This window comes from Toxotes jaculatrix, chromosome 3 (assembly GCF_017976425.1).
Source record: "Toxotes jaculatrix isolate fToxJac2 chromosome 3, fToxJac2.pri, whole genome shotgun sequence".
In the NCBI taxonomy this organism is placed as follows: Eukaryota; Metazoa; Chordata; class Actinopteri; family Toxotidae; genus Toxotes; species Toxotes jaculatrix.
The window spans coordinates 12,760,605-12,788,418 of NC_054396.1; the positions used below are offsets into that span (position 1 = coordinate 12,760,605).

The following is a 27,814-nucleotide window of genomic DNA, read 5'->3' on the forward strand; positions in this document are numbered from 1 at the left end:
ACAAAACTATTTATAACAAATTACAGTGACTCATCAGTAGGTGAACTGATGTGATCCAGTGTATCAGTGCTTAATAATCCATTAAATAATGCCAAATCAAACCTACAGCACGAGGCTGGGATTACCGCGCGCTCTCTTGTCGCTCTAAGGGAGCGCGCTCGTGGCATTAAAAACTGTCAGATCCCTTGCGTCACTACTACACGCTTGTCGCGGGCGTGGGATGAGTTTACATTCAGAGCACGGAGTGAAAACACACTAACACACACCAAACAGCCGGACACACAGGCAGTACAGGCGAACAGGACAATGGCGTCTGCGAGTGTGGTGGGGCAGCACCCGGGTCAGCACAGGCTGGACTCGGAGCCGCATTTTTTCAGCGTCAGGAAGAAAAGGACCCCACTGAGGAAATCGTCCAGGGAGAAGATGATGTTCAGGAGAAGCTCCACGAGCGGCGGAGAGCGCGGGTCCGTCGCTACTGGAGGGGAGTCGGAAACTCAACCCTTGTCTCCAGGACCGGCAGTGAGGAGCGGGATGATGCCCGGCGAAGGATGCGGAGCTCCATCTGCGCCACGTAGCCCGGACCGGGACAGAGAGGAGGACAGCGCGGACCACGATAAGAGCACCGCGACCGGGACCCGAGAAAGTCAAACAGGGCACGTTAACGGTGACTGCAACTGCAACATGGACTGCGACTCAAACCATAACACTGGTGGTCGGAGAGCCGGCATCACTGTCATGACAAGCGAATCGGTTGCTAACGGACACAAAGGGGGGCACCGACACCGGGACGGGAGACGACACTCACGGCACGGAGACGGCGGACATCAGAGCATCTCCTCCGCATCTGCGTCAGATTTAGGAGAAAGCGGTGGGCTCCCGCTGGACCGGGTTACTCAGGGCAGAACCGGAGTCGTAAGACTGGCCCGCCAAGACCGTTCCCGCATGGAGGCCTGGTCCATCTTCCCCCAGGGGGTGGACCCCAGGGTGAGGACCGAGAAGGGAGAAGGACACCGGTTCGAGACTAAGCCGGTATCGCAGGACTGGTGTGACGCCTGCAGCCGGTGGATCACAACTCAGGCACTCAAATGTCAAAGTAAGTAGTTAGAGTCCTCCAACGTGTCTATCTGTCTTGACAGTATTTTTTTTTATTTCTGTCAGCGACTGTTTTCATATTATGTGATTCCATAACATCATGTACATCAGTACATGCAGCACACTGTTATTTCAGTTGTGTGGTTGGTTGTGTTTTAGTTTCCCCCTCTGAGATGGTGTTGTGAGTTACTGGCCTGTATCTTGTTTCTGGTGCGACTGGATTATTTTGTGAAGGGTAGAAGTACCACAGCACTGAACTCTTACACTGGTGTGTGTGTATGTGTGTGTGTGTGTGTGTGTGTGTGTGTTTGTACACACACACACACAGTGAGCATGTGCCTCTGTGAGTGAGCCATTATGACTGGGATGGACATTTCCAAGCATTCTGCTCCACAGACACAGCCAGGAGTCTTCCATGGAAAGCTCATTATCTTGTCCTTCCAGCTTTGCCTCCTAGAGTTCATCGCTCTGTGATTTGCAGCCTCAGCTCCCAGAGCCAGGGAAAGATAGTAGAATTCACTGTGGCACACTGGTGAAGTCCAGAAACACAATGGAAATAACTGTAGAGCTCACACTTAATTGTGAGTGCGCATGAACTCAGGTCTTTTGGTGTTTTTAGACCGATGAGGATGTGAGAATAAAGTATTTGCTCTGGAGTCATACAGACATAATAGGGGACACTGTTAGGACGCAGTATTTTCCCTCCTCCATCGTATGTTGCAATGCCTTAAATCTCCTTCTTTACATCCGTTGTTCCTGACATCTCTGGAGCCATGTACCTGACCGTACTGACTTTATCGTCTGTGCTGGGGGGGGGGGGGGGGGTTGCTCTATGCACATGCTGTACATGTATGAGTGTGTGTGTGTGGAGGGGAATTTGTGTGTCGATGAGAGCATGCGGCTGCTGAGTTGGCATTGTGTCAGCAGGACTCTGTCAGGGGTGGGTTGTGCGACTGTAGAGCACTGTGAGATAAAGAAATTGAAGAGATTAAAAGTGAGGAAAGAAAGGGACAGATCAGGAACCTTGTTAGCCACAGAGGAGCAAAACCAAGCGGACATGGGCCGAGAAAGGGAAAGGATGACAAGTAGTTGGAAACAGGGACGACAAAAATAGTGGAAAGAGTCCAAGGAGAGGTGGAGGGAGGCAGGGTGATAAAAATGAGGAGAGACGGAAAGACAGAACAAGAGCAGTGGGGAGGAAAGAGAGCCAGTGTGAAGGAGGGATGGAGGAAAAGAGCGAGAGTTTGTCCAGCACTGCGGAGCTGTCTGATTTAGTGTGCTATCAGCAAGAGCTCAGTGGAGCGAGAGCAGAGATTACTGGAGCACTATTCACACACATACCCAGACAAACACACACGAGCAGTCCTGAGTTTCTTTATGACCCAAGAACTTGAATTGAGTTTTGTTTTTGCCTTTAGTGATCTCTTTATGGATCAAGCTAATGAGCTGTAGTTTTATGCTGCCAGCTGCTGTCCTCCCCAGAGCAGACCGTCCTTTCTGCTCCCTTTTCCCGGAAAACATCAGAGGTGATTGCGGTGTGCAGACATGGGGGTCACCAGGACATTTATGACGAGCAATACAAATTTAGCCATTTCAGGGTATTTTTGTGGTGGAGAATCGCAACCAAAACTGCCAGAATAGAAACAGCACACACACGCACACAAGCTCTTCTTTCAACTACACCCAGCAAATGACAGGGAGTGAGAGACGGAGGCCTTGCGACCATAAACAACCATCATTCTGCGTCTTTGTCTTACTGTATGCCTCCCTCCCTCCCTCTGCCTGTCTTTGATTTATCACCCTCTCTCTATCTGTGCTGGCTTTGTTGCATATGAAGCTTATAGAAACAGCTATGCAGCTCTTCCCCCCTGGGATAGTCATGAACTTGCATGGACTGCTGTGATGTGGCCTTGCCCCACAGTGGAATCTGTCAATCTAGCCAGAGCTCCCAGTCTCTAAGTCTGCCGCTCTGTTGTTATATAGACCTCTGAATTAATTCCTACTGCTGGCTTTCTTCCATGTTTGTGTATTTTTTGTTGTTTTTTTTTTTCATTGCTCCTCTTGGGAGTTAGATGAGAGTTTGATTTGTGGTATGTCTAGCTATACAGCAGCCCCCAACCTATGTTCATTAAAAACACTACTTCTATATAGATGATAGCCATATGTGGCATCAGGCCCCAATGGGGCATAAAATCATGAAGCATATGATGTGATATATAACATGTCTGATAAATGTGACAGTCTAGACATGTATGAGCTCCGAATGTTTGTTGTACTGACACTAATCTGACTCATTTCAGGAACAAAGTGCCTTATACTGCGCTCTTATATGCACTGGAAAATAAACATATAAAGTATCATACACACAAGAAAGAACTCTATTATTTAAACAAATAATATTACAAATACAAACTGCACAGGAAGGTGTGTAACAGTAGTTTAAACCTATACAGTGATTCTTATTTATCACTCATTTTATCATTTGATTTGTCATCTCTTGTTGTGCCGATGGTCAAGGAATGACATGCCGTTGGGTGAGCCCCCCCCCACCCCTTTACCGAGGCAGCCTCTTTAATCCCAGCTCTGAGTGTCTCCTGCCTGGGATTATGCCTCAGGGATGGAGAGATTGGGATTAGAGACAGGCAGACAGAGTCAGACATCAGATTAATATTTAATTAAAGCTTTCAAGGAACCATGCTGTTGTGGCACCAGTGCTGAGTTTGTTTCTCGCTTCTGATATTCATCTCTGTCAGGCAAGAAGACACACGTCTGACAGAGTATACACAATTTCTACTGCCATAGTTGGCATTTAAACCATACTGAAGTACTTAACCCTCCCTATTTAGCATCTAAGCAGCAGATTAATTAATGGTTTATAACACATTATAACGTAGCTTTAAGCAGATTTAAAGGTATTTTTAAGTGTTAATCGAGTTATTTGTCAAACATTATAACATCCACAAATAACTATAGCGTGTAACTATAGTGTGTTGTCAAGTATGCGTTAACTGTTTGTAAGCAAGTTGAGGATGCGTCAGAGCAGGAGTTCTAATTGTTGGAAAATGCATAATAATCACTTAAAATGCCCTTGTATTTGCTTATAACTACATTATAATGTGTTGTCAGTGCAATTTCTATAGATAGATAGTAAATACTAAATGTGGCTAAAAGTAAAGTGTTGCCTAAACTGGTGTTTAAAACTACATACATATTAAATAATTTGTCTTTTTTGCACTTAATCTATTAATTGCTCAGGCTATAGCATGTCAAACAGTAGTGAAAAATTTCCCAGAACCCAGGTTGTCTTCCAGTTTTTTTTTTTTGTTTTTTTTTTTGTTTTTCCTGACTGAAAGCCCAATATTTGCAATTTACAATGATATAAAACAGAAAAGCGGCAAATCCTAACATTTGAGAAGTTGGAGTCAGACAATCTTCACCTCCTTTGCTTGATGAATGACCCAAACAATAGGCTGATTATCAAAAATAGGTGCAGATTAATTTTCTGTTGCTAAACTAATTAGTTAATCAGAGAACTTTGTTCTCCAGTGCTTGCGTAAGTTTATACCCTCCTCACCCTCACTGTGTACTTTGCTTTGTTATTGGTTCTGCAGGTTTGCCTGCATGTCTCTGCTCCCTGTGTCAAAGCACTTGACAAGGTGAACGCTCTGAAGATCAAAGCTCCTTGAAGCTTGATTTCACAGCAAGAAGTAACTTTCCTGAACAATATATGAGAGCGAGTTGGCTCGCACAGATCTCAGAATTTAGTAAAATCCTGTTAACAGTATTTGTGCTTAAATATTTGCAAGTTGAGTAGGAATCCTTATTGTTTCAGTGCTGGTCACTGTAGAGACAGGGAGGGATACTTGCAGCAACACATGGCTGCCGGGAAGCCACACATGCACACACACGCACACACACGACACATCACAGTTACCCTCCCAGTGTATTCTTAACGCCCCGTGGCATTCCTGATCTCTTCCTTATTTTACCTCTTCCCCTGACCTACACAGTACAGGCCTTGTCTTAGGAACCTTCTCATCCGTTTGACGTTGGTCCTCTCAAAGCTCCATTCACGGTGGAAGAAGAAAACATGGGAGGAGGGTTTTGTTAAATGGCTCATAACCTTCTTGTCTCGGCATACCACTGCTGCTGCTGCTCCGCCAGACCTGCGATGAATATAGTTTTTACTAGACTTCAGCCAAAACATTCCTTCAGTGCTCATATGTCTCAAGCTGAAAACACAGAATCTGAATACAAAGCTGCATTGAACATTGAAGAGAGCTACTAAACATACGCTCAACATATAAACGCACTGCACTTCTGTTGTTTACTTTCTTAGGCACAAACAGTATCTTTGCCCACTCAGGCTGTTTGACATTATCTGACCTTGATAAATATAACCTGTAAGTATTTTGTTCATGCAGTGACACCTGTGTGGTGTTGTGTGCTCTCCTCACCGTGCATTGCCGCTCTGTTGTATGTATGGCAGAACAGTGGGGATTTTCAAGCAGGCTATATTTAGGTCGCCCTTGGTGGATAGTGATAGGAGGACTGCAGTGGAAGAGGGGGTTAGGGCAGAAGGGACGGGACAAAGACATTCTTAAGCATGTGTTGGTTGAAGGCAATTTTGAAATGTTGTTGGGAAAAACACACATTACGTCATATTCAACCTGCACAAACACAACGGCCACTGCAGTGGGAAAAGAGAGCATACCCTTCTCATGGTATCACTCATCGTTATGTCATACGCAAGTGTGAGTGGAGTACATCCTGTTCCTCCAAACTCTTCAATTTTAGAAGTAGGGCAGGAGGATATCTCCCAGTAGCTCTCTCTTTCACAGCGCATATTAATAACGGACGGACTGCGCATCACCTCAGCCCACACACACAAGCATCTACACACACACACACACACACACACACACTTGAGGTGATGCATGTCCTTCACAGTGACAAGATATGTCACTGTTGTGGGGTTTGACAGGATGGCTGACTCACTTCCCCTCAACCGGGCTGTGGGGTTTCACACCAAGGAAAGAGAAAAAGGGGGAGAAGAGAGAGGAGGCAGCGTCAGTAACCAGCTCTGCAGTGGTCTGTGACGTTTTTGCTCTATTCTATGGAGATACCACCATGTCCTCAGCTACTGAATGAGGAGCGTACAGTCACCCACTGAGCGAACGGGAAGGAGAAAGGTTCCTGTTGCTGGAAAGAGAGGAGAGAAGGGAACGGAGAAGCCAGGACTGTGATCGTATTTGGGGGTCTCTGTCTCTTTAAGCTGGCTGTTTGTTACTGCAGAGTGTGTGGGTGCTGCAGTACAGACAGAGAGGGAGAGAGAACGAGAGAGGATGAGGGAGCGTTGATAACAGAGAGACCTTAAAGAGGAACAAGTAGGTACAGCAGAGGATCAGAGCTCATGTCCGCGCTCTGAGGTGTGAGGAGGAGAGGTCAGGCACAGACCTCAGGAGAAAACAGTGAGGCAAGTAGAGAGGTGAGAGCATTAGGGAGTGTGTGAGGAGTACAGGTGGAGGGGTGGCAGAGCGAGTGGAGAGGGGGCTGTTTATTCGGAGCGTGGCACCGGTGGCAGAGTGGCTGCGCTGGGATGGCAGAGGGGGGAACTGGGGGGGCTGGCGCTGGGGCAGTCCTCAGAGGGACAAGGGCGGCCGGGGGCAGGACAGGAGAGCCAGCGAGGGTTACGCGCACAGGACGGTGCCTGCCGGATGGTGCCACCATGCTCCATCCATGGCACAGATAGCACCTCTCGCCCCGGGGCGGGAGGAGGCGAAGGGGGAGGCAGGGGCGGGAGTCGGGTCCGGGGGAGCTGAAGGCGTCAGGGTGGGCCGAACATTTCTTGGCCAGGTGTCGCTGCATCTGGAGGAGGTCAGGGGTGATTCGGAAGGGGAGGCCGGCAGCGCCTGCTTCGGACAGGTCTCACGGAGGCTGGGGAGGCTGCTGAAGAGGTTGCCCAAGTCTCGCTCCTGGAGTGACGGCCTGCGGATCCTCCGACGATCATCCTCTAATGGATCTCTGCTCACCACCTCAGGTATGGAAAGGAGAGGAGAATGGAGCGTGCGCAAGTAGTACAAAGTGGGAATTGAGACTTAGACGTTGTACAAGGAATCCAAATCACTTTGGTGGTGATGAAAAGAGGCGACAGTACTTAGGGAACAAAAAAGGGAAAGATGATGAGTAGACAGGTTGAGCCGGGTTGGCCTCAAAGGGCGGCTGTGGGCCAAAATATTTGGGTATTGTGTGCATCAGTCTGTCTATCTGTGAACTGCAATGCCCTCAAGCCCTGTTACTCTTTGTCTATACCACCCCCCCTTCTATCGGCTGATCTATCCCCCTCGCTTTTGTGTAAGAGCACATAGAGTCTATGTGTGTGAACAGTGAGGACAGAGGCTGCAGATTGGTTGTAAATGGTAGAACAGTCCAGTAAACAGGTCAGATGAAAGCAGTTTATCTACCGTTTATTCTCGCTCCAGACAGACATCTCTCTTTTATATCCACACACACAGACAAACACAGACAAACACAGAAAACCTACACATTATCAATCTGCTGAGAAAATCCTATGTAAGTGGATTATCATATTGACTTTCATATTTGTAGCAGGAATTTGAGATAAGAGTGAGACTGCTGGAGGCTGCATGGCATCGATTTTTCCCATGTTTTCTCCAAATAGACAGCTGGCTAATGCAGTGTTTTTGTTTTTTATATTCATTTTTTTTTATATACATAATGTAACATTAGCACAACGTGTGCCTGGGTGTGAAGAGGAGGCAGGGAGCAAAATGGCTGGGTGCTGCAGAATTATTGATCCAGTCACAGCACGAGACTGACAGCTGAATAAAAAAAGATGTTTACTGCAGCTGTTTTTGTGTGAGTGTGTGTGTGTGTGTGTGTGTGTGTGTGTGTCTTGCCCCTTTCTGTGTGAACCTGATAAGACTCTGACCAAACATGAGTCAGGGAGAAGCTCATCAGGAGCTCACCACTCCACCTGAGTGACGTCATGCTGCAGCTTCAGAAGCTTCAGAAGCAGCATCAACAGCACAAGCTACCGCAGACAGATAATGGATATTTTTAGATGGTGTTCCCTGTAAAGGAAACCCATTTAATCCTTTTAAGAATTAACTGGCCCAAACCAGATTCCTCAGTTCCTCTTCTGTTGCATCTTCGATCTATAATTATCCTCTGCCAAAGTGTGTCATAATCGCATATGACGCCAACTGTCTGGAAATTCCTCTTAAATGCTCCTAACTACTAAGAACATAATAACTCGGTGGCTGTAGTCCCATCAGCATCTCACATGTGGTTGGAGGGAATGATGTATTTTAGGAGAGGACTTTTAAGAGGTTGTGTAATGTTCGGGGTCTAGACTAAACTGATGTTATTGACACAACTACACATTTCTTTTCATGCCACTGTGGCTGAACAGTGTTACAGGATTACTGCATGTAAAGTGTTTGGGAATTGTGTTACAAAGACACGGTCGTATTGTGTTATTGTCTTATAAAAATCTGCTGTCCAAATTAAAGGGGCAGTCCACCAGTTTTGCATATAAAAGTCAGCTAACTCATCGTGAGGAGTCCCATTCTGCATGTGAAGAAAGTCTGGTCCACTGCATTATAGTAGAACAAATGCTTTGTTAATTTCTTCGCAAGCTTTCAGTCACATCTCATGGCCTCTCATGGCCAATTGTTTGTCACCCAGATTTGTAACTCCGGTTGCACTCTGGTTGCTGTTTTATGGGCAACATATGGCAACAATCCATTCTTTATTATCTTATTAATACTGAGAAGTTTATTATAAGCCCAGTTATTTTAAGCCACAGTCACAGCATCCATCTGAGGTTATAACATAAAACCACTAAAACTCAGGGATGATGTAATCACTCGCTAAAGGAATATTTTCAAGAAGCCAAAAAATTCCCCTCAAAGCTTTCAGCTGCAGCTCGTTGGGCAGAATAAGCCTTTAAAAAAACAAATTAAAGCTCAGTTCATCTCTTGTTTGTTTAGTTAATTCAGGGAGCATCTGAAGCTGCACAGATGGAGGCGCTGAAAGAGGAAGACAGGGATGCTGCGGTGATGGAGATAAACAGTGTCAGTACCAAATATGAAATTGCTGTTCACACAAATACACACAGATGTCAAGGTGAGGGGTCAGATTTTATTTAGGTTAGGGGAGAGATTTGAGTTTATGGAGTCTGTGTGTGTGTGTGTGTGTGTGTGTGTGTGTGTGTGTGTGTGTGTGTGTGTGTGTGTGTGTGTGTGTGTGTGTGTGTGTGTGTGTGTGTGTGAGTGAGTGAGCTACACAGCAGGAGAACATGGATAGCTGCACCAAATGAGCTATGATGGGATCAGACTGCTTAAATCTCCCCAAAGACCCTGAAGCTGCTCTTAATTCCTTCATAAGACCTGCAGAGCTCCCTTTAGTGACCGTGTTAATATCATCGCCCCAACGTTAAAGCTGCCCAACCCCTATTTAACCCCCCTCACACACACACACACACACACACACACACACACACACTCCTCTCACCCAGACAAGGAGAAACACAATATGTCCTTCCCTCTGTCCTTCCCTCTGTCTCCCCACTCTGTCTCTATCTGGTGCCACACAGACATCCTCCATGACCTGAGAAACCCTGCTAGTCTTCACCCTCCCCTGTCTGCCCCACACCCACTGTCTCATGGAGAAAAACAACAACCACCCACATCCCCTATCTTTCAGTTCTTGTCTCTTTCTGTCTTGCACACACACACACACACACACACACACACACACACACACACACACACACACACACACACACCACTTAGTCCAGTTTTGATCACACACAGCAACATCTCTGGTTACAGGAAATGAAGCAGAAATGGGACAGTTTTCTGGCTCCTTGGCCTTCCACGTACGACGGGAGTGGAAGGAGAACAAACAACAAAGATTTTAGGAGATGGAAAGGCGAAATATGACCATGGAAAATTGTCATTTAGCCGCCTCCACCAAGACTATCTGACCGTCCTCTTCTGAGAACAGACCTGTCGTCATTATAAGCGCTGTAATCGGAACTCCTCCTTTCCTGTCTTCCATCGCAGCGGGTGTTATCGACCCAAGTGCAGCAGTGGAAGTTAACACAGCCGCTACATATAGATCTTTACAAATCGTACTTCTAAGCTCCCTCATCTCTTTCCACTGCGCTGATGGAGTTTCCGAGTGCTGCCTCGGCCTCCATCTCTATCTATCTGCATCATCGTCCCGCTCTGTCTGGAGGCAGTGTCGGTTAGAAAGCAGTCAGACTGGAATGATGGGATGAGAGACAAAGGGGGGAGTCTGTGCATGCAACTCCTACATTGGAGGAGTAACTGAGGCCAGTCTACCATGGCGACACATAACACCACAGCCCTTCTCCTTGTTGAGACAACACACATACACACACTCCAGACATTATGGCTCAACTGCAGAGGAGCAGATGCTGATGAATGTTTATGAATCAACTTTATTACAGTCATCTGTTGGTGTCCCGTCCCTTGATGCATGAGTTCCTGCACATTTTTTTTTTATAATTGCTTTATTTGAAAAGGAAATGCCTCACGGAGATTCAAAATATTTTACAAGAGCAACAGCACACAGGAAATAGCATTTAAAAAATGTCTAATTCAGACTTGTCATATAATAATTAAAAGAATCTGGTCTGAAGGATTGTGTAAAATATTATATAAGATATAATATTAGAAAAAGTAAAAAACCAATAAAAAAGAAATGTATTAAAATTCAAAAAATATAAATTGGAATAAGAATGACAGTTGACCTGATGAAATGGGTAGGAGTATGAGAAGAATCATAGCTCAGCAGTTTATCAAAGAATCTTAAAAGGCAAGTCAAATAAATAAACGCTGACGGATTCCCTTTAAATCATAAATACTTTTAAAACAGTCCACTAAGACAAGTAGGAGGATTTCTTTGTTTGACTGAAGCACTTTCCAGTCAAAGGGAGTAGACCTCATGAAGAATTGAAAGTAAATTTTGAGTGTATAAGGTAGTTTCCAGCTTAATTTGGAGTGATAAAGGAAGTAACAAGGATAGCAAGAATGCAGTTCCAAAAAAAATTTGATCTATGGATGTGCAGAATCAAGTATCGGGAGCTTTTCTAACAAAACGTATTGTCGCGTTCCTGTAAGCGGATCTGAACACAACTTCTCCTAAAACTCCAGCGGGGGGAATCAGCCTCACTGTCTTTAAATTCAAACAACTTCCCTATCCAGCATTCCGCGTAACATTGGGCTTTCCACGAAAGAGCAAAAGGGAAACCCTGCAAGTATTAACATGCAGTTGAGAAGGGGATTTTTGGACGAGGCTCTCAAACCACTGTCACACACACAAAAAAAGAAGTCACACGAGAAAATTTGTTTGTTTTTGCTGACTCCCTCCTCTTTGCCTTTCTTGAGCACTTTATTAGGAACACCAGACAGACACAGGATTTCTGCTGATGATGCCAAATTCTGACCATGCCATCACCACCTCAGCAGAAATCTAGTCTGCAACTGTAGTTTCAGTCAATATCACTGAGATCAAACCCCATTTGTACCTTTGCACTGAACATTAACTGAAGCTCTTGACCTGTATCTGTATGATTTTATGCATTTTACTGTTGCCACGTGATTGGCTGATTGCATAATTGCCCGAATAAGCAGATGTTCACAAGAAAGCGCTCGATGAGTGTAATCTTCAGAGCCCTTCTGGGTCACCGGCTCTCTGCCGCACTTTCTCCACCTGCTCACTGGCACTCATAAATACATGATAGTGTATCCCAAGGAGGTACACGTAATAATATCCTTGCACACACACCCGTGCGTCCATACAAGAAAAAGCCTAAATCACTTGACTTCCACATTTAACAAAGTGGCCTTGAATTCATCAAAAGCACAACCTTGTACTTGTTACTCCAACACGCACTTTAAATGAAAACAAATCCTATAAGATATGAGCTCAAATCCGTATCCTGGGATATGTAAAACAAACCTGTTTTCATAAGGATGTCAGCAAAATGTGGTCACAAAATCAAACCACAATTTCTTGTTAATTTATGTGTTTGTCAGTTTTTGGAATCAGGCAGTCACCTCCCTCAACTCTTGCAACATGTCAACACATTCAAAATGCTGAAATGATGATTTGTTATCAGTGTGGGAATAGTGTGGATCCTGGGTGAACCGTGACTTGCTGACAGTGGTGTATCAAACTGTAGGTGTGCAGCAGGAAAAGGTTTCCACTCCTCAGCGTTGCTCCTATTTTCCTTGCAGTTTTCCAATTTCTGTCTTCAAAATGAATTATTGGAAGAAAGGCCAAGGAGCCAGGTCCTTCTCTAAGTCTCCACCACCCAACACAAACACTGATTTCTGTCTTGAGAGAAACAGAAAAATTGTTGGTCATTAGAGCTTTGGATCCCTTTTTTTTTTTTTTTTTTTTTTGGTATCATGTTTCCTCGTGAGAACATGCACACATACACAATACAAAGAAACACGATACATGAAACACAAACCTAAGTTTGTTGTTTGTTTATAAGAAAAGTCCACAGAGCATCCTTAAAAAAAACGAATTTGTTTTCTTAGTGAGAAGATCCGTACCACTCCTTTGTCAATACGCTGAACATGAAGCTTTTGCCAGCATCCAGCCAGCTTAGCTTCGCACAAAGACTGGAAAAAGCTAGCCTGGCTCTGTCCAAAGGTTACAAAATACGCCTACCAGCACCTCTAAATGGTGATTTATTGTTTGTTGCTTTATAGGGTGGATGGGTGGGTAGATTTTGTTGTCTTTGGATAATGCCAGGCTAGTTCTTTCCCACTCTTTTCCCAGTCCTCTTCCTAATCTCAGTTAGCCGGCTGCTGGTGGCAATATTTACGGTAGAGTCACGAAAGTGTTATCTCATATGTCTTCTCATCTAACTCTCAGCAAGAAAGGATAAAAGTATTTTTGCCAAAATGCCGAACATTTTTTTAAACTATAGCAGGAGGACATAGAGGTAGATGCCGAGTTTTTTGGATGGTGTGAATGAAGTGAAGCGGGACAGGAAAGGAAAGGAGTTTCTCTCTTCCCTTCCCCTATGTGTTTCCTTTCTTTCACTCTTTTTGCTGTGACCTCTAAACTATCACGAACAGAGTATCCCTTATCTGAACTCTCCTCTTTCCTCGACACATCCCTGCTGTCAGCGAGGCATCGCAGCCCTTCCCTCTCACTCCTTCTCTCTGCCAACCTGTCTCTGTCACACACACATACTTATGCCTGTCTCCCTCTCTTAATGCAGTGACCTCTAAACTGTCACAAGCAAAATGTCCTTCATCTGAACTTTCCTCTTTGCTAGACGTGTCTCTCCTGTCAGTAAGGCCTGTCCTGTCTCCCTTTACTATCTCCTCCATGTCCCTACTTCGCTAATCATTCCCACTGTTTTCCAGTTTCCAAACTGCTTTAAAAATACCTGTAATTCCTGGCGTGAATGTGAACATCTTTGATGAATAAGATGAGATTTATTGTTAATTAATAACAAAACTAATTCTGCCAGTGACCTTATGTGAGTACAGCTCTCCTCTGTCTACAATGGTCACCAGAAAGCTTGTTGCCATGGTTATGGTGCTGATGCTGAGCACAAGAGACACAGTGGTGTCCCGCTCTTATCAGGGCACAGACAGAACCATTAATATCAGTAGACAGACAAAATAGCCTGGCTTAGCTCAGCTTATTCTGACTGCAGCAACAAAGACGTGCACCAGAAAACAATGTGTTTTTTTTTATAAGTAAACAAAACATTGTCTAAATAGTTTTATGTTTTGTAGCAAGCTTGCCAATCGCATGTAGCCTATGGTGTTTTATTTAAGCTTTCCTGCTTGAGGACCATAAAAGGGATCTGACTGAGAATTTCCCCAAACTGCAGTCCGCCCATCCAAATCTCTCTTTTCTTTAGCATAAATTACCTCACCAGCCGAGGAGAAGTGAGACGTGAGGCTGTGCGTCTCCGTGGAAACGCCTCTGGCCACAGTAATGTCCGCAAGGCATAAACAAACCTAGGCTGTCATACGTGGAACCAACTAAAAATTAAAGAACAACAGTGGACTATTTGGGGAAGTTTTGGGGGAAGTACCTAAATCTATTCTTTTTTTAACTGAGCAGTTAGATGTGAGTTAAGCATAACAGGGCTGCTATACTGTTACAGTTTGTAGGCTTTGAAGGTTTAAGTGGGCCCATCCTTTATTACAATACATTATGTCCTGTTTTGCCTGGTGTATTTGTTTCCGGTATGTTCTCTGCTGGACCTTGTACAGTCTGTCCATTATGAACAGTGTAATGTGTCTGCACAGGGAAATATAATATTTCTTTTGTGATAGCTATATTTAGCTAAATTCCTACCAGGTTTTTCAAAAATTTGTAATAATTTTCTAAATCACTCTAACTGTACAAACAAACATGTATTGTCAGGCATGTTTTGTTAAGGAGTACTGTTTGTGCGGTCTAAGAGCTTGAGGGTGTGACTCTGGCATCAGCCACTAGATGGAGCCAGTTTTCTGTGTGTTTGGAGCGTTTGTGTGGCTATTCATGTTTGATTGAATCACAATTCTTCACTCCTGATTCACCCACTTACAGGTGGCTAATCAGCATAACACTCTCTGACATACAATAATACCACGGACGAATGTAGACTGCAGTGTGAGATCAGTGTTTGTTCACTTTCCATTCACTGTCTTTCTGTGATTGGTTCGGTTCTTCTTTATGGGCTCCTCTCTCTAATTACTGTATTTTTTTTTTTTTTTGTTGTTGTTGTTGTTTGCGTTCATCAGACTGCAGCTACACCTGTCACCTGGAGTGTCAGAGCCAGGTCAAGCTGGACTGCAACCAGAGGGACAGACAGCCCGAAAAAACTCCATCTCCCAGAAGCAACTGCTCCTCCACAGCTCCTCAGCACAAGGTGAGCATTTAAAAAAAAAAAAAAACATTACATTAGTAGAAATAAGACTCGAGAAAGGGGTGTTTAGGTCATTCGTGTCATTTTAGAATACATAATATATTGAACTTTTGCGTGTGTGTGGTGCAGAGGTGTACATGAGTCAGGATTGGGTAATGTCAGGGTTCATTCTGCAGCGTCTCTTCAAGCCTACACTTTTACATAACCATCCTCCTCTTTCACAACAAGCTGCCCCACCTCCACGGCTGTCTACTTATAAATTTATTTATGCGCTCATTTGCTTTTTGTGGTCACAGAATGTTCTCAAGACAGAATCTGCTGCGTCACATCAGCATCTGATGTGCCTCCCTCTCTCCTGTCTGCCCTCTTACTCTTACATCGCCTCTCTCATCTTTCGGTTCGGAAACTCGCTCTGTCATCCCCCTGCTGTGGAACTGCTGCTGTTTTATCCGGGCAGTGGTGGATCCTGGCGTCCTCACTTCCTTGGCTTCTGTCAAATGAATGCAAAACTAATTAGGTTAATCGGTCATGCTCTGTAGGGACCTCCATTATGACATAGCTGTATTAGCCATTAGCTAGTCTTAGATGTTTTTGTGTGCTACTGGAATATATTTAGTTATCCAATATTTTAATTAAACTGGCGTAATTAAAACACAAAATCTATCATTTCAGCTTTCATACTCGCATACAGTATGCTCGCATACTGTACAAGCCACAGGATATTCAGTGATACAGTAATTATGTGCACCCACTCTTTGTGTAAGCACATGTGCGTGTACAGGAACCTGAGAGATTGTAAGCCTGCATAGTGCTCTTGGCATCCCAGCCTCAATCACCCACGCAATGTGGTCCACACACACACACACACACACACACACACACACACACACACACACACACACACACACACACACACACGAATATATATACAGATTCACATGTCATGCACTAGAGAAAACTGGATAACCCCGCAGGCCTGCAGCAGAATGTTGGCAGCTCCTCTATGCCCAGGGGGCAGATACCACAAAATTAGACCTCTGGTTGTGTGCCAGGTACTACTCTGCTTCTAGAGAGCGTGAAAAAAATAAACACAATCATGCTGCTCTGAAACGCGTTGATGCGAAAAGAGAGAATTAGAGAGAGCAAGGAGGATAAATAACATAAATTTAAGTAAATGTCTTTTACCAAACATCCGTCGGATTGTTTGGTGCCAAGCAGGAACTGCTGAAAACTGCAGTTCAAAAACATCCTCATTTCTTTCGATATTTAAAAAATCTACTGGAGCAAAAAAAATGGCATATACTTTTTATTTGTAGAGTCATTTTCAGTTTAACCAGTGCTGTTCTCAGTAAGTTCAATAACTGTGTAGTTAAAGATGATGAGCTTCAAGTCAGAATTAAGTGAGCGTTAATGACGTCTCATTTGAAGGTCTGTGAATCCTGTGAGTCTGTGCCTGCCTCCCTCCACAATCCCATTTGTTTCATAGAGCGCACAAGTACTGCAGACAAGAGGAGAGATGACAGTTCATTTCCTGCAGTCCCCTTTCTCCCCTTTACTCAGTTTTATAGCTGCAGCTCTGTGTGTGTGTGTGTGTTAGTGCGTTCTTTCTCCTCTATCTTTACAGGTCCTCATTGTGTGTGCATCAGCAGAAATTGATCTCTTTTTTTCCCCCCCAGTACGCACAGACCCTGCTGCAGTCACAATATACATTCAACAGCGTGACCTGGCTTCATTGACTTGAAGCCAGCAGAGCCGTTGTTCAGTATGCATTGCATGTGTGTGTTTGTGTGTGTGTGTGTGTGTGTGTGTGTAGCAGCCCATCCCCTGCACGCTGCCTTTTCCCAGAGTGAATACACTGATGGAAACAGGGAGCAAAGCTGCAGGTAATCAGTCTTTGGCTGACTCAAACCTGACAGAAAGACATCTGAGGAAAGGGTGACACACTGCCCCTGCCTGCTGCCATTCTTCAGAAGCATACAGGCTTACCTATCATCATAAACACAAAAACAGCATGTGCAGACAGATGCACACATGCTCAATCAATCTCAGCAGTGACAGCGGCATTAGCCGCTTTTTGACAAGGGAGGGTCACTGCCAGAGTCAGAGGGCAGATTGTAGGGTCAGTGCAGGGTTAGAGGTCACTGTGATTTCTGTCCTGATGGCAGTTGTTCATTATTTTCTTAATCTCACCTTAAGCACTGTGAGCCCACCAACAAGCCCTCCACCAACAACTCAGCTGTGGTAGTGCAGCTGGTTCTGGGTTTTGCTTTACTGTATCTGTCCCCATTTGATTTCCGTGTTGATAAACAAGACCAAAATATGAGCAGAAAAGCAGAAAAGCCACATGTTTGTAGTGGTTGTGATGGTTTCTAGTCCCTTGCATGCTGCAGCAGAATGTCAGTAGCACAGCAGCCATCTTCGCCAGCCTCTGAGCTGCTTCCTGTCACTGCTGCTCTTACGTATGTAAAACAGGAGCTGCAAGGCTTCATATCTCACTCAGCATCATTTCTCTTCCTACTTACCACTGTCTCTCTCTGTCTCTCTCTCTCTCTGTCTCTCTCTCTCTCTCTCTCTCTCTCTCTCTCTCTCTCTCTCTCTCTCTCTCTCTCTGTCTCTCTCTCTCTCTCTTTCTCTCTAAGAGGAAGTGGCAATGCTCTGCAGGGTGCAGTCGCTTGCAGGAAGAGAGAAAGTGGAGGGACAAGGGGGAGGGTGCTTGCAGGCTGATAACACACTCAACCACAGATGGTTGAGCAAGGCTGCAAGAGAGTGAGGGAGCAAAGCGGGCGTAAAGACAGACAGTGAGAGAGAGGAGAGGAAGAGGGAGAGAGTAAGAAATAGAGAGAGGCTGAGTGGGAGGCATCTGTCTCTCTGGTAGTATTGCCAAAGCAACGGAGAGATGAGAAGAGAGGAGGTAGAGCTGGGTCTGAGAGCCTCTTGATTGCTGCAGCCAAGACATCTTCTGCTGCTGTTTACTGGGGACTCAAGGGATGGATGGATGCTCACACACATAAACGCCGGCATAATTGAACCGCTGCTGCAACCAGGACTTGAACTGAACCCTACAGCACTGCAGTGGGTCTTCACAGAGGCACAGAGAAAAGACCGAACCCGGATGTGGTATTGCTTGCATGCTTTTATGAGCATTTGTTTGTGGGTATAACAGGTGCTCTCAGGTGAGCAGGGTTAACTTGAAACCAACCTGTAAGCTGACTCCATAACACCGTGTGTGTGTGAGTGTGTGTGTGTGTGAGACAGTTACATACTGTGTATGAGTGTGTACATGTGTGCATGTTTAGCTGCATCTGACCAGGTGCATATACTGTATGGTGTGTGTGTGTGTGTGTTTGTGAGACTGGCGTCAGAGAACACACACGCACGTCAGGAGGAAGTGACACGTCTGTGCTCGGTCTCGGATTTCCTGGTCCCCTCTCCGGTGGCACGCAAAGCGCCGAATCTGAGCCGAGTTCACCTGTCTCGCCCTCACAGGTGGGACTTAAACTCTCTGAATGCATCAGCTGAGGAGCGCCGGCTTTTTCTGGATGGGTAAAGGACAGTTAGATGCTTGTGGACTCTGATTGTGGCTGAGTGTCACATCAGCCCTGCCTTTTGACATAAACTAACACTTCCTCAAGCTGCCAACGTGCTGCTTGGGTCCTGCTCTAGTGCCGGGGGCTGTCTCTGGACCTCTCCATGACTGTCAATACAGTGCTGACTCCCTCCATGACCAGCAGTAACAGCATGAGCAGCGGGTACTGCAGCCTGGACGATGAGAGCGAAGACTTCACATTCTTCACAGCCAAGACCACGCTCTTCCGCAAGTCCAGGCACGCAGAGAAGGTACAGAATCTGGATAACACTCTGACGCATATGGATGAGATTGTAAGAGTTAGACAAACTCAGACGGGTTGGACGGTTGGTGTTTCGGTTGGGCTGGGAAACAAACTACCATTTCGATCAAAAACATGCAGCCAGAAAAGCAGAAGCACGGAGAGGAAGTGGTAGCGTTTGTGCATGCTTAAGTAGGCCTCTAAAGGTATGTGAGAGTATAGGAAGAGGTTACTGTCAGACATGGGCTGTGTAACATTGATCTGCTCCCCTCTCAGCCTTGTTCATCAGCCTTGATGCCCTTTGGCAGCTCATTTATCATGTGAACGGCTCGCATAGATTTAGCATCACAGTCTAATGTGATGCTGTTACTGCAGTGTGGTTTCATCTCTTGACTGTTAAGAGCAGTCGACCATGTGTTTGCGGTGTTTTATCAGAGGTACTGAGCTGACGATGTTAATCTACAGATTCCATAGAGGTTTCTTCTCTACAGTACGTGGGAGAGGTTTCCGTAGAAACAAAGCCAGTACTTTTGCACTAGAACGAGAGAGAGAGAGTGTGTGTGCGTGTGTGTGTGTGTGTGTGTGTGTGTGTGTGTGTGTGCATATGCAGGGCAACTACTTAACTGTGGAAAACCATTTTCCTAGTTACCATAGCAACCTATGGTTTTGTTGGCACCCTCTGTGCCCTTCCTGAGATTTTGTTTTGGCCCACTTTACACTGGACTACTTTACACATAATTGTGTCCTATAACGTCCTGTAACTACAGTACAGTATATTACTACTGGCTCACTGTGGTGTTAGTTTTTATTATTGGGTCTTGATTGATCGATTTTCTGTGGCAAAAGAAGGACAGAGCAGTGAGACGGATAGAAATGAGAAAAGTGTTTCTGGGTGCACAAGAAGCTTGGAGACAAAATTCTTGAAACTACACAGACATTTGCATTTATGCAAAACATGTTCAGCCCTATTCTTACTGTTCATGTCCTGGCAGTGCCTTTGGTGTCTGACTTGGAGAAGGTATAATCTCTGAATAATTGACCAGCTGTGTTGTCAGCATGTAGAGTTAGGATTGCTGCTGTGCTGAGACACAAGAGTACTGGGGTTAGCTTGTCTGGGCTGCCAGTGCAGGAGCCGCCAGCTGATGGAGACCAGATTTCTCTGGCACCACACAGCCAGAGAAACATGGTGTGAAATATAATATAGCTGCATTATTAGCTAGCGAACATGGGACAGAATTGCTCTACAGTTCTTCAACAGTAACTGGATTGCAGGTACTAAAAGTAGCCCTGCAGTGAGCTGCATATTCCGAGAAAGCGGGCTGTACTTTCCTGTGTTTGAATATGGAAAAGACATATGCAAAGATCTGTGTAGCATCCTGTGAATAGAACCAGTATCCATGGCTTTTTGTGTTTAAGGCATCAAATATGTGTCACTGTGTTAAGTCTTCTTCCATACATTTCTGCACACAGACACACAGGGAGATACTTACATTCATCAAAACAGTGGAAGGGGAGGTCAGATCCTCTTTTCTTTATGAATTATTTCCAGAGCTGAGCCTTTTGCTCCAGATAATCCAGCCAGCTTTTATGTGTTTTGTGTGTGTGTGCACGTGCATGTGAGTGTACCTTTGTAGAGCAGGGGGCGCATGCAGTGCTCTCTATTCTGTCTTTTGATGCAGTGAAAATGAATGAGATACATTGCTGTCGACTATAAAATGCATTTTTACATGCACATACTGACTGGACAGTCAAACTCTATACACAGCACACACTCGGGGAACATGGGTAGGAAACAAAGATTGCCTGTTTGTTATTGAGGAGGACTTACTACAGTACTTAAAATGAGAGTTTCTCTTTTGTACAACTTTATACCTCCATCTCTTTTGGATGATCTTGTGTTTCTACAGTTTGTGTGTGTGTGAGCATACGCTTGTAAGTGTGTACTGCTGACAGTGCTGCTACACAGCAGCCTCTCAGCTGTGAAATAGAATCAGCGTGTGTGTTCTGAATTGTGCTGCTCCTCCTTGACACTTGACCCAGTAAAGGCGTTGTGCTAACATGCTTTTATCAGTGTGTGTGGGCATATTTGTGTGTGTGTGTGTGTGTGTGTGTGTGTGTGTGTGTGTGTGTGTGTGTTGTGTTCATGTTGATGTATGATTATTGACTTCTATTGAATTCTATTTGACTATTGTTTGTTTAGTTCTGGTAGAGTTCATCATGTCCCCAGACTCACAGGCCAGTTGTAACAGATCCTGGAGTATAGTGTTTCCTGTAGATCATGATGTCAATCCCAAGAACACACACACACACACACACACACACACACTGACAAAGGTTATACAGGTTTGACTGACAAAGTCAAGAGTAAGTTCAAGTTAAGGAAAAAGTGGTGAGGTGATACATCCACACATTTCACCGACAGGTTTGGCACAATGTACTGAATACTGACTACTTTGCAGCGACGTTTCAAGCAGTCATATGACCTCTCTTGTCTGATCACGTCAGAGTGAGAGCATTGACACTTACCCATGTCACCCTGAGGGTGTGTGTATCCACATGGCATATACATATGTGTGTGTGTGTGACCCTTATATAACAGTCCTAGATATCTTTTAGCTTCCTTGCATCTGTCTGCATCACACCATTAAACTGGAAACCATGACCTGGACCTTCCTCTGTCACCTGTAATGTTGTCATTACCCGACAGTGTCAAAGCTTTCAATGGGTACTGACTTTTCACTGTCATATTCATTCAGTAAAAAGCAACATATTTGTACATCACCTGTGTCCTTGACTGCATCACGCACATTGAATCAATAATATAGTGTTAATATGTGTATGAATGTGCTGGCATATTTATACCTACACTATCACTCAGTTTATGCTGATGAGTGGAAAAGAGAGAATGGGAACCAGTGATGTGCTGGGGGGAGTTTTTATCACTGTGCAAGTAGTTGACCAAAGTGTTGGTCCCTTAAAATGTTTCACATCTCTCTGTTTCTGTGACTTGCCGGTCATTGGCTCCCTCGTGACCAGATCCAGTCTCGGGGCAGTGTCCCAGGAGTTTGTGGAACTCTCAGGGGCGGAAACTGCACCATTGTCCCTCTCTATTGTCCTCTGACCACTCTCACTGGTATGCAGAAAGGGAGGGCAGGGCACTGCCTCTGATACATTTAGAAACTTGCATACAAAAGCAGGAATTCCTGCAAAGTTCTTTTCACTTTGTTGATTTAGACTACAAGTCGGCTCCTCCATATCCCTCAGATTCCTTTCCTAAAACTAGATTTTGCCATCCACTTGTTATTTAACCAGTGGAGTTTTTTCAATGTATTGGTTTTAATTCTACTCTTATATGAATGTGATTAGATCAGTACGCTTGTGTGCACTCAGTGACTCAGAGTCAGAATCACCCTGTTAATTCTTATATTGAAATTTATTTTTGTCCTAATTAGATGAGATTTCAATTATTTGTGACATGCAGTGACCAATAATAGCATCAGCTTCTTTCACTGCTGTTTTCCTGCAGTGTGAGCAGTCATCATGATAGTATGACCACACATGAACTTAGGAGTGGCTGATAATAAGTGTTGAAGAGAGATAAGGTCAGCAACAACAAGAATAATCTAAGTGGTAGGTGAAATCAAAAGCCCCTGTGTTCTCACTGTTTCTCTTCACACATTGACACATATTTCCAAATGCCAGTCTTGAATTTTTAATGTTACAACATTGTCTCCTCTTTTAGCTGAATGTCCACCAGGATGAGCTAAGCTACACGTGTATTCTGTGTATGTGTGTGCTACTTATTTCCACAAGGGGCCTCAATCTATATCCACACAGAGAAACACACGCACGCTTATGCACGCTGCATCTGAGGAGTCACCTACAGAAACGATTCCTGCCCTGCATTCGCTCTCTCTCAAACACTCTCTCTCTCCCTCTCTGCCCCAGAAAATGCAAATGAACAGGAGAAGGGAAAAAAAAGCTATTGTGAGATAGAGAGGATGCATCCCACTGTACTATAAATAACCTAGTCAAACTCTGTGTTGCTAAGGCTGGCTCAGCAGCCGCTCTTTCATCAGTCCTTACCCCTTACTCGCTTATTTCACTGCCTCCCCCTCTTTGACTCCCTCTCATCCTCCTTTCGTGGCTTCTTCCCTCTCATTCTCTCTCTCTCTCTCTCTCTCTCTCTCTCTCTCTCTCTCTCTCTCTCTCTCTGTCTTATTCCTAGTCACAGAAGGAAATGAGTAACAGTGAGAGGGGAGGCAACGCTGTCAATATTCTCGCGCCGTGATGCTGAATGTTTGATTTGCTCCATTCACAACATTTCCTGTCTCCATGTAGAGCTGCACAGTTGTGTAACCATGCTGAGGAGGAAGAGGTAGTGAGCTGTCTGTGAGAATCCTCAATAGCTACAACCAGACAAACAGCTTGAAAATGGCAAAGATGGAGGATGGGAAAGGGAAGTGTTGTCACAAGTAGCTGTCACCAATAGAAGTTGTTAACCACAACACTGAAGTGACTGGCCTAGATGCTGTTTGGCCTTGTTTTCAACCAAATATGACACCTGGTGTACCTGCAAATCAGTCAGTGGAAGGGGTTTTCTTGATTTTGGTGTATTCACTTGTCTATTCATAAGCATACCATGTTCGTTTACAGGACTTATGGTGGGGCGGGAAGTGGCACCATCTGCTGGTTAAAAGTAGGACTCTGATACTTCAGCCCTGACATTTTCTCTTTCTCACACATTAAAGCAGATTGAGGCAAAGGAGGAAGAGGAGGGGAGGACAAAAGACCTGTCAGAGGAAGAGGTGCGGACCAAGATAGACGAGTATAACGCTCAAGTCACTGAAAATGGCATGAATCTGGTGAGTTTTGAACACTTTTTGTAGCTGGTGAATGTGCCGTATAATGTCAAACTAACAATGAAACTGGATTTCTAAGAGCTTCCTCGCTTTCTTACTTTATACAATAGAAGCAGGAAATTGAGCTGGGACATAATGTAACAAGCAATTATGCAAAAGTTAGAACGACAGAAAACAAAAGCAGGACATTAGTTTGAAAGAGATGAGAGTATCACGGCACAGATTAGAATTTATGTGATGTGCAGTGAAATAACCATTAAAGATGCCTCATCAACATAAAGTAACTTTGATATGCAATAGAGAAAAATGTTTTTATTCTTACTGTTGTTTTATTCTAGTTCTGCTAAAGTGGTACATGTCAACAATGAAATGTGCCTCCACTTAATACAGCAGTCCTGCAATCCACTTACCACTTACCGTCTCCCTCTGTCTCTCTGTGTGTGTTCCAGGCTTCAGACGGATCCTTCACAGGTTTCATTAAAGTCCACCTAAGGCTCAGTCGGCCAGTCACAGTCCCCACTTTTGAGGCGCTGGTCTCAGAAGGAGCATCCAGGCAGACAGGCGGTCGCCAGCGAGCACCGTCAGAGGACCAGGAAGAGACGGACTGCGGGCAGAGTGAAAAGAGAACATCTTTCTATCTACCGTGCGACTGTGTGAAGCAGCTCCACATCAGCTCTCTGACCACCACCAGAGAGGTCATCCAGGGCTTGCTGAAGAAGTTCATGGTGTTGGACAATCCCCGCAAGTTTGCGTTATACAGGCAGACGCACCGGGACGGACAGGGTGAGGAAAACACACCTCGTCACCAGCTTATTTGCAGCATTTATATATGTAACGCACAGCTTCGAATAACATGTTTTTCTTTGTATGTGCAGATCTTTTCCAGAAGCTTCCTCTGTGTGAGCGTCCTCTTCTTCTGAGGTTGATTGCGGGGCCCGACCCGGAGCAACTCAGCTTTGTCCTTAAGGAGAATGAGACTGGAGAGGTGGAGGTAAGAAAACACTGTACTAATACTGTTTTGAGAGACATTCTTTAAAGGGCTTTTAAGGAAAATAATGAGTATCTCCAATAGTATAATAATCTGTTACTCTCGTTTTCACTCTTTCTCCAACAGTGGGATGCATTTTCTGTTCCTGAGCTAAATAACTTCCTGGTAATCCTGAAGAAAGAGGAGGAGGAGCGTGTGCAGGCAGTGAAGCAAAAATATGTCATGTACCGAAAGAAAATAGAACAGGCCCTAAAACAACATGACCCCTGACCCCTCACCTGTTACCTTATGACCTCAACCCAGGGAGAGACTCCCCCCTTTAAACTCTGACCCTCCAAGAACCCCATGGTCTATTCAGAGACTGGAGCCGGAGCTGAACTTGTCTCCACCCTCCGCATATACACGCAAACACACAAGTACATCCACACACAGAAGCATACCCTTTCTCAGGACGCATAAAAGGCCCCCCTCCCGACCATCCATACGTCCACTCCCCGAGGAGAGAATCAGGGGTCGAAAGTGACATGAAAGGCTACAGGCTGTGTGGTCTGCTCGCTGATTGGACAAGTAGTGTCTTCAGTGCCCAGGTCACTGCAAGAAAGGGAAACTCCGACTTGAGATCTCATTTGGGACTGATGTGAATCAGTGGTGTTTTTAAAGATTCCTTCTTCTTCTGCTACTACTGCTGCTGCTGCTACTGCAAGTGTTACTTATGCATGAGTCTCTCTCAGCTCATACCCCTGCACATAGAGTTAGAATCGAAACAGAAGGCATGATGACTTTTTCTGCATCTCTTTGGGATGGAAGGACAATCATACTGTTTCTTTTTTCTTTTTCTTTTTTTCTTGGGATTGGTGTATGGGGTTTTCACCAGATGTTTTATCTTTGTTGCCAGAATATAACACATGTGAATTTGTGAGGGAGGTGTTTAAAGTCAGCTATCGGTGCTTTTCCTTAAGCAAGGGTAGAAAGCAGAAGGACGTGTTTGCTTATAATGCTTGGAACAAGGCGGATGACACAGTGAGATCCATTCTCTGATTTTTTTTCTCAGGGAGCACGCGTTGAGCAAAGAGAAAACTTAAAGGAGGAAAGAGAACCCTCTTCCACCCAGCACCACCCTATTTTAGCACACTGTTATCTTTTCTTGAAGCATTGTGTGAAGATGCTGTCAGGTGTTTCATTTGACAGAGAGATCTTCACTCAGACCCAGTTACCACCTCTCTGCTTGCTCCTCCAAACAGACACACAACCCCAACCTCTCCTCAGATGATAACTGTGATTTCACTTCCATTTTCCCTCCCTAAAACCCGATCAAACCAACCTTGCATGAACTCCACCTGCAAATGAAGCCTACTGAGGGAGGCAATTCGCATACCTTTACAGATTTTACACTTTGCATACACTGTAATGGTATATGGGTTGTATTTGAATGTGAGATGATTTTTTTTTACACCAAAGCTTAGAGGGACAGATCTATTTAGAGGATTTTAAAGGGATGAGAGACATATGGAAGTTTATGGAATTAAAAGTGGTGTATGTAATAATGAAAACATCTTCTGTTTTGCACATATTGATGCAGGTCACTGAAAAGCCCACAACTCTGGGGCTGGGCATGCATTTCTGTTTTTGTTTTCTTTTACCCCCCCCCCCCCCCCCCCCCCACACACACACACACAGACACACCCACACCTTCCACCCCCAAAAAAATAAAAAATAAAAACAGCATAAATATAAAAATCATGATAATGGTTATGATGTACCAATGATGTGTTTGCAATGCATATGTATTATGTAGACACTGGAAAAAGAGTGACAAGGTTTAACTTTGTTGTTATAATAATATTAATATTCTTTTGGTATCATTCCTGCTGGTTGGTGTGCTTGTGTGTGTGTGTGTGTGTGTGTGCGTGCGTGCGTGCGTGCGTGTGCGTGTGCGTCTGTGTGCTCTTCCAGGGCAGTGAGAAATGTGAATAATGCTTTATAATGAGTGTATGGGTGTCATCAGCACTCCCTCATTGGGCCTCACTTATCAAGTACTAAAACATACATTGAGCGCACGTGTAATATAACACATTACAACTGCAAATTAGGTTGTTTTGGAAAAGGTATTTGGCATGCATGCATCATAAAATGAAGGCATTTAACCAAATCATTTAAAAACAAGAAAAACTCTCACACATCCTTGTTTCTTGTCCATAAGCACATGCTTCTCAGTAAAACCAAACCTGTTCATTTTTTAACGTCACCACCCAAAGCCCAAGCTGTTCTGCTGGCAGTGCCTTTTGTTTCGCGTGCGCCCCCTCGTGTATCTATGTAAGGTGTGTTTCAGCACACAGGTGCCTGAGTGTATGTATGGGTGCTTTTGCATGTGTTCCTTGGGTGGTGGTGTATCTTTTCTTTCTATCTCTCATCCTCAACACCCATGTGTCTGTCCAACAAACGCTGTGTGTGTGTGTGTGTGTGTGTGTGTGCGTGTGTGTGCGTGCGTGTGTGTGTGTGTGTGTGTGTGTGTGTGTGTGTGTGTGTGTGTGTGTGTGTGCGTGTGTGTGTGCGTGTGCATGTGTGTTATTTATTTCATGGTTCACACCATCCACATGATATTATGCGAGGGATGTTGAGACTTGATGCTTTTTTGCTGTTTATTTTGTTTTATTTGAAGAAGTGTGTATAAATATATCAGTAGAACTGTACAGAATATCAAAACGAAATAAAAAGGTTGTCCCTTTATTGAAATGTCCTTTATTTCCTCATGTGTTCGGGTCCTAAGTAGTTTCACTAAATGCCATACAGCACCTTAAAACATTATTTGGGGTTGTGTCAGTGAGACAGCGTTCTGCATTTTTAAGTTGTCTCATATTTCAGCATTTCTCTGTACATCGCAAGGGCAAAAATGGCTACTAGTGCATAGCTCTTCATCTGTAATTTGAGCACACAAACTGTCTTTTTCTGAAAGTTATAAAGTACAGGGTGTATCATAGAAGAAACAAAGCACAGAGAGATGCCTCTCAGTGATTGACTAGATATTACAGAAATGATGATTAATGTGTGTTGTCTTGAAATGAAACCATCAGGTGTTGATACTGTTACCATGTGCACGTCT

At 44.5% G+C, this 27,814-nt stretch overlaps 1 protein-coding gene across 2 annotated transcripts; it reads left to right on the forward strand.

Moving 5' to 3' along the window:
- The first annotated feature begins 216 nt into the window (after window positions 1–216).
- Window positions 217–27,440, forward strand: rassf5 (Ras association domain family member 5). Of its 2 annotated transcripts, none has more exons than XM_041034069.1 (6): window positions 217–1,093; window positions 14,913–15,040; window positions 23,616–23,729; window positions 24,176–24,509; window positions 24,602–24,717; window positions 24,841–27,440. In XM_041034069.1, exons 1-6 carry the CDS (start codon window positions 307–309, stop codon window positions 24,982–24,984), a joined length of 1,623 nt encoding a protein of 540 aa, XP_040890003.1. In that variant the 5' UTR covers window positions 217–306; the 3' UTR covers window positions 24,985–27,440. The 2 variants fall into 2 exon arrangements, with proteins under 2 accessions (XP_040890003.1, XP_040890005.1); XM_041034071.1 differs by having other exon boundaries at window positions 23,619–23,729.
- Window positions 27,441–27,814: the final 374 nt, after the last annotated feature.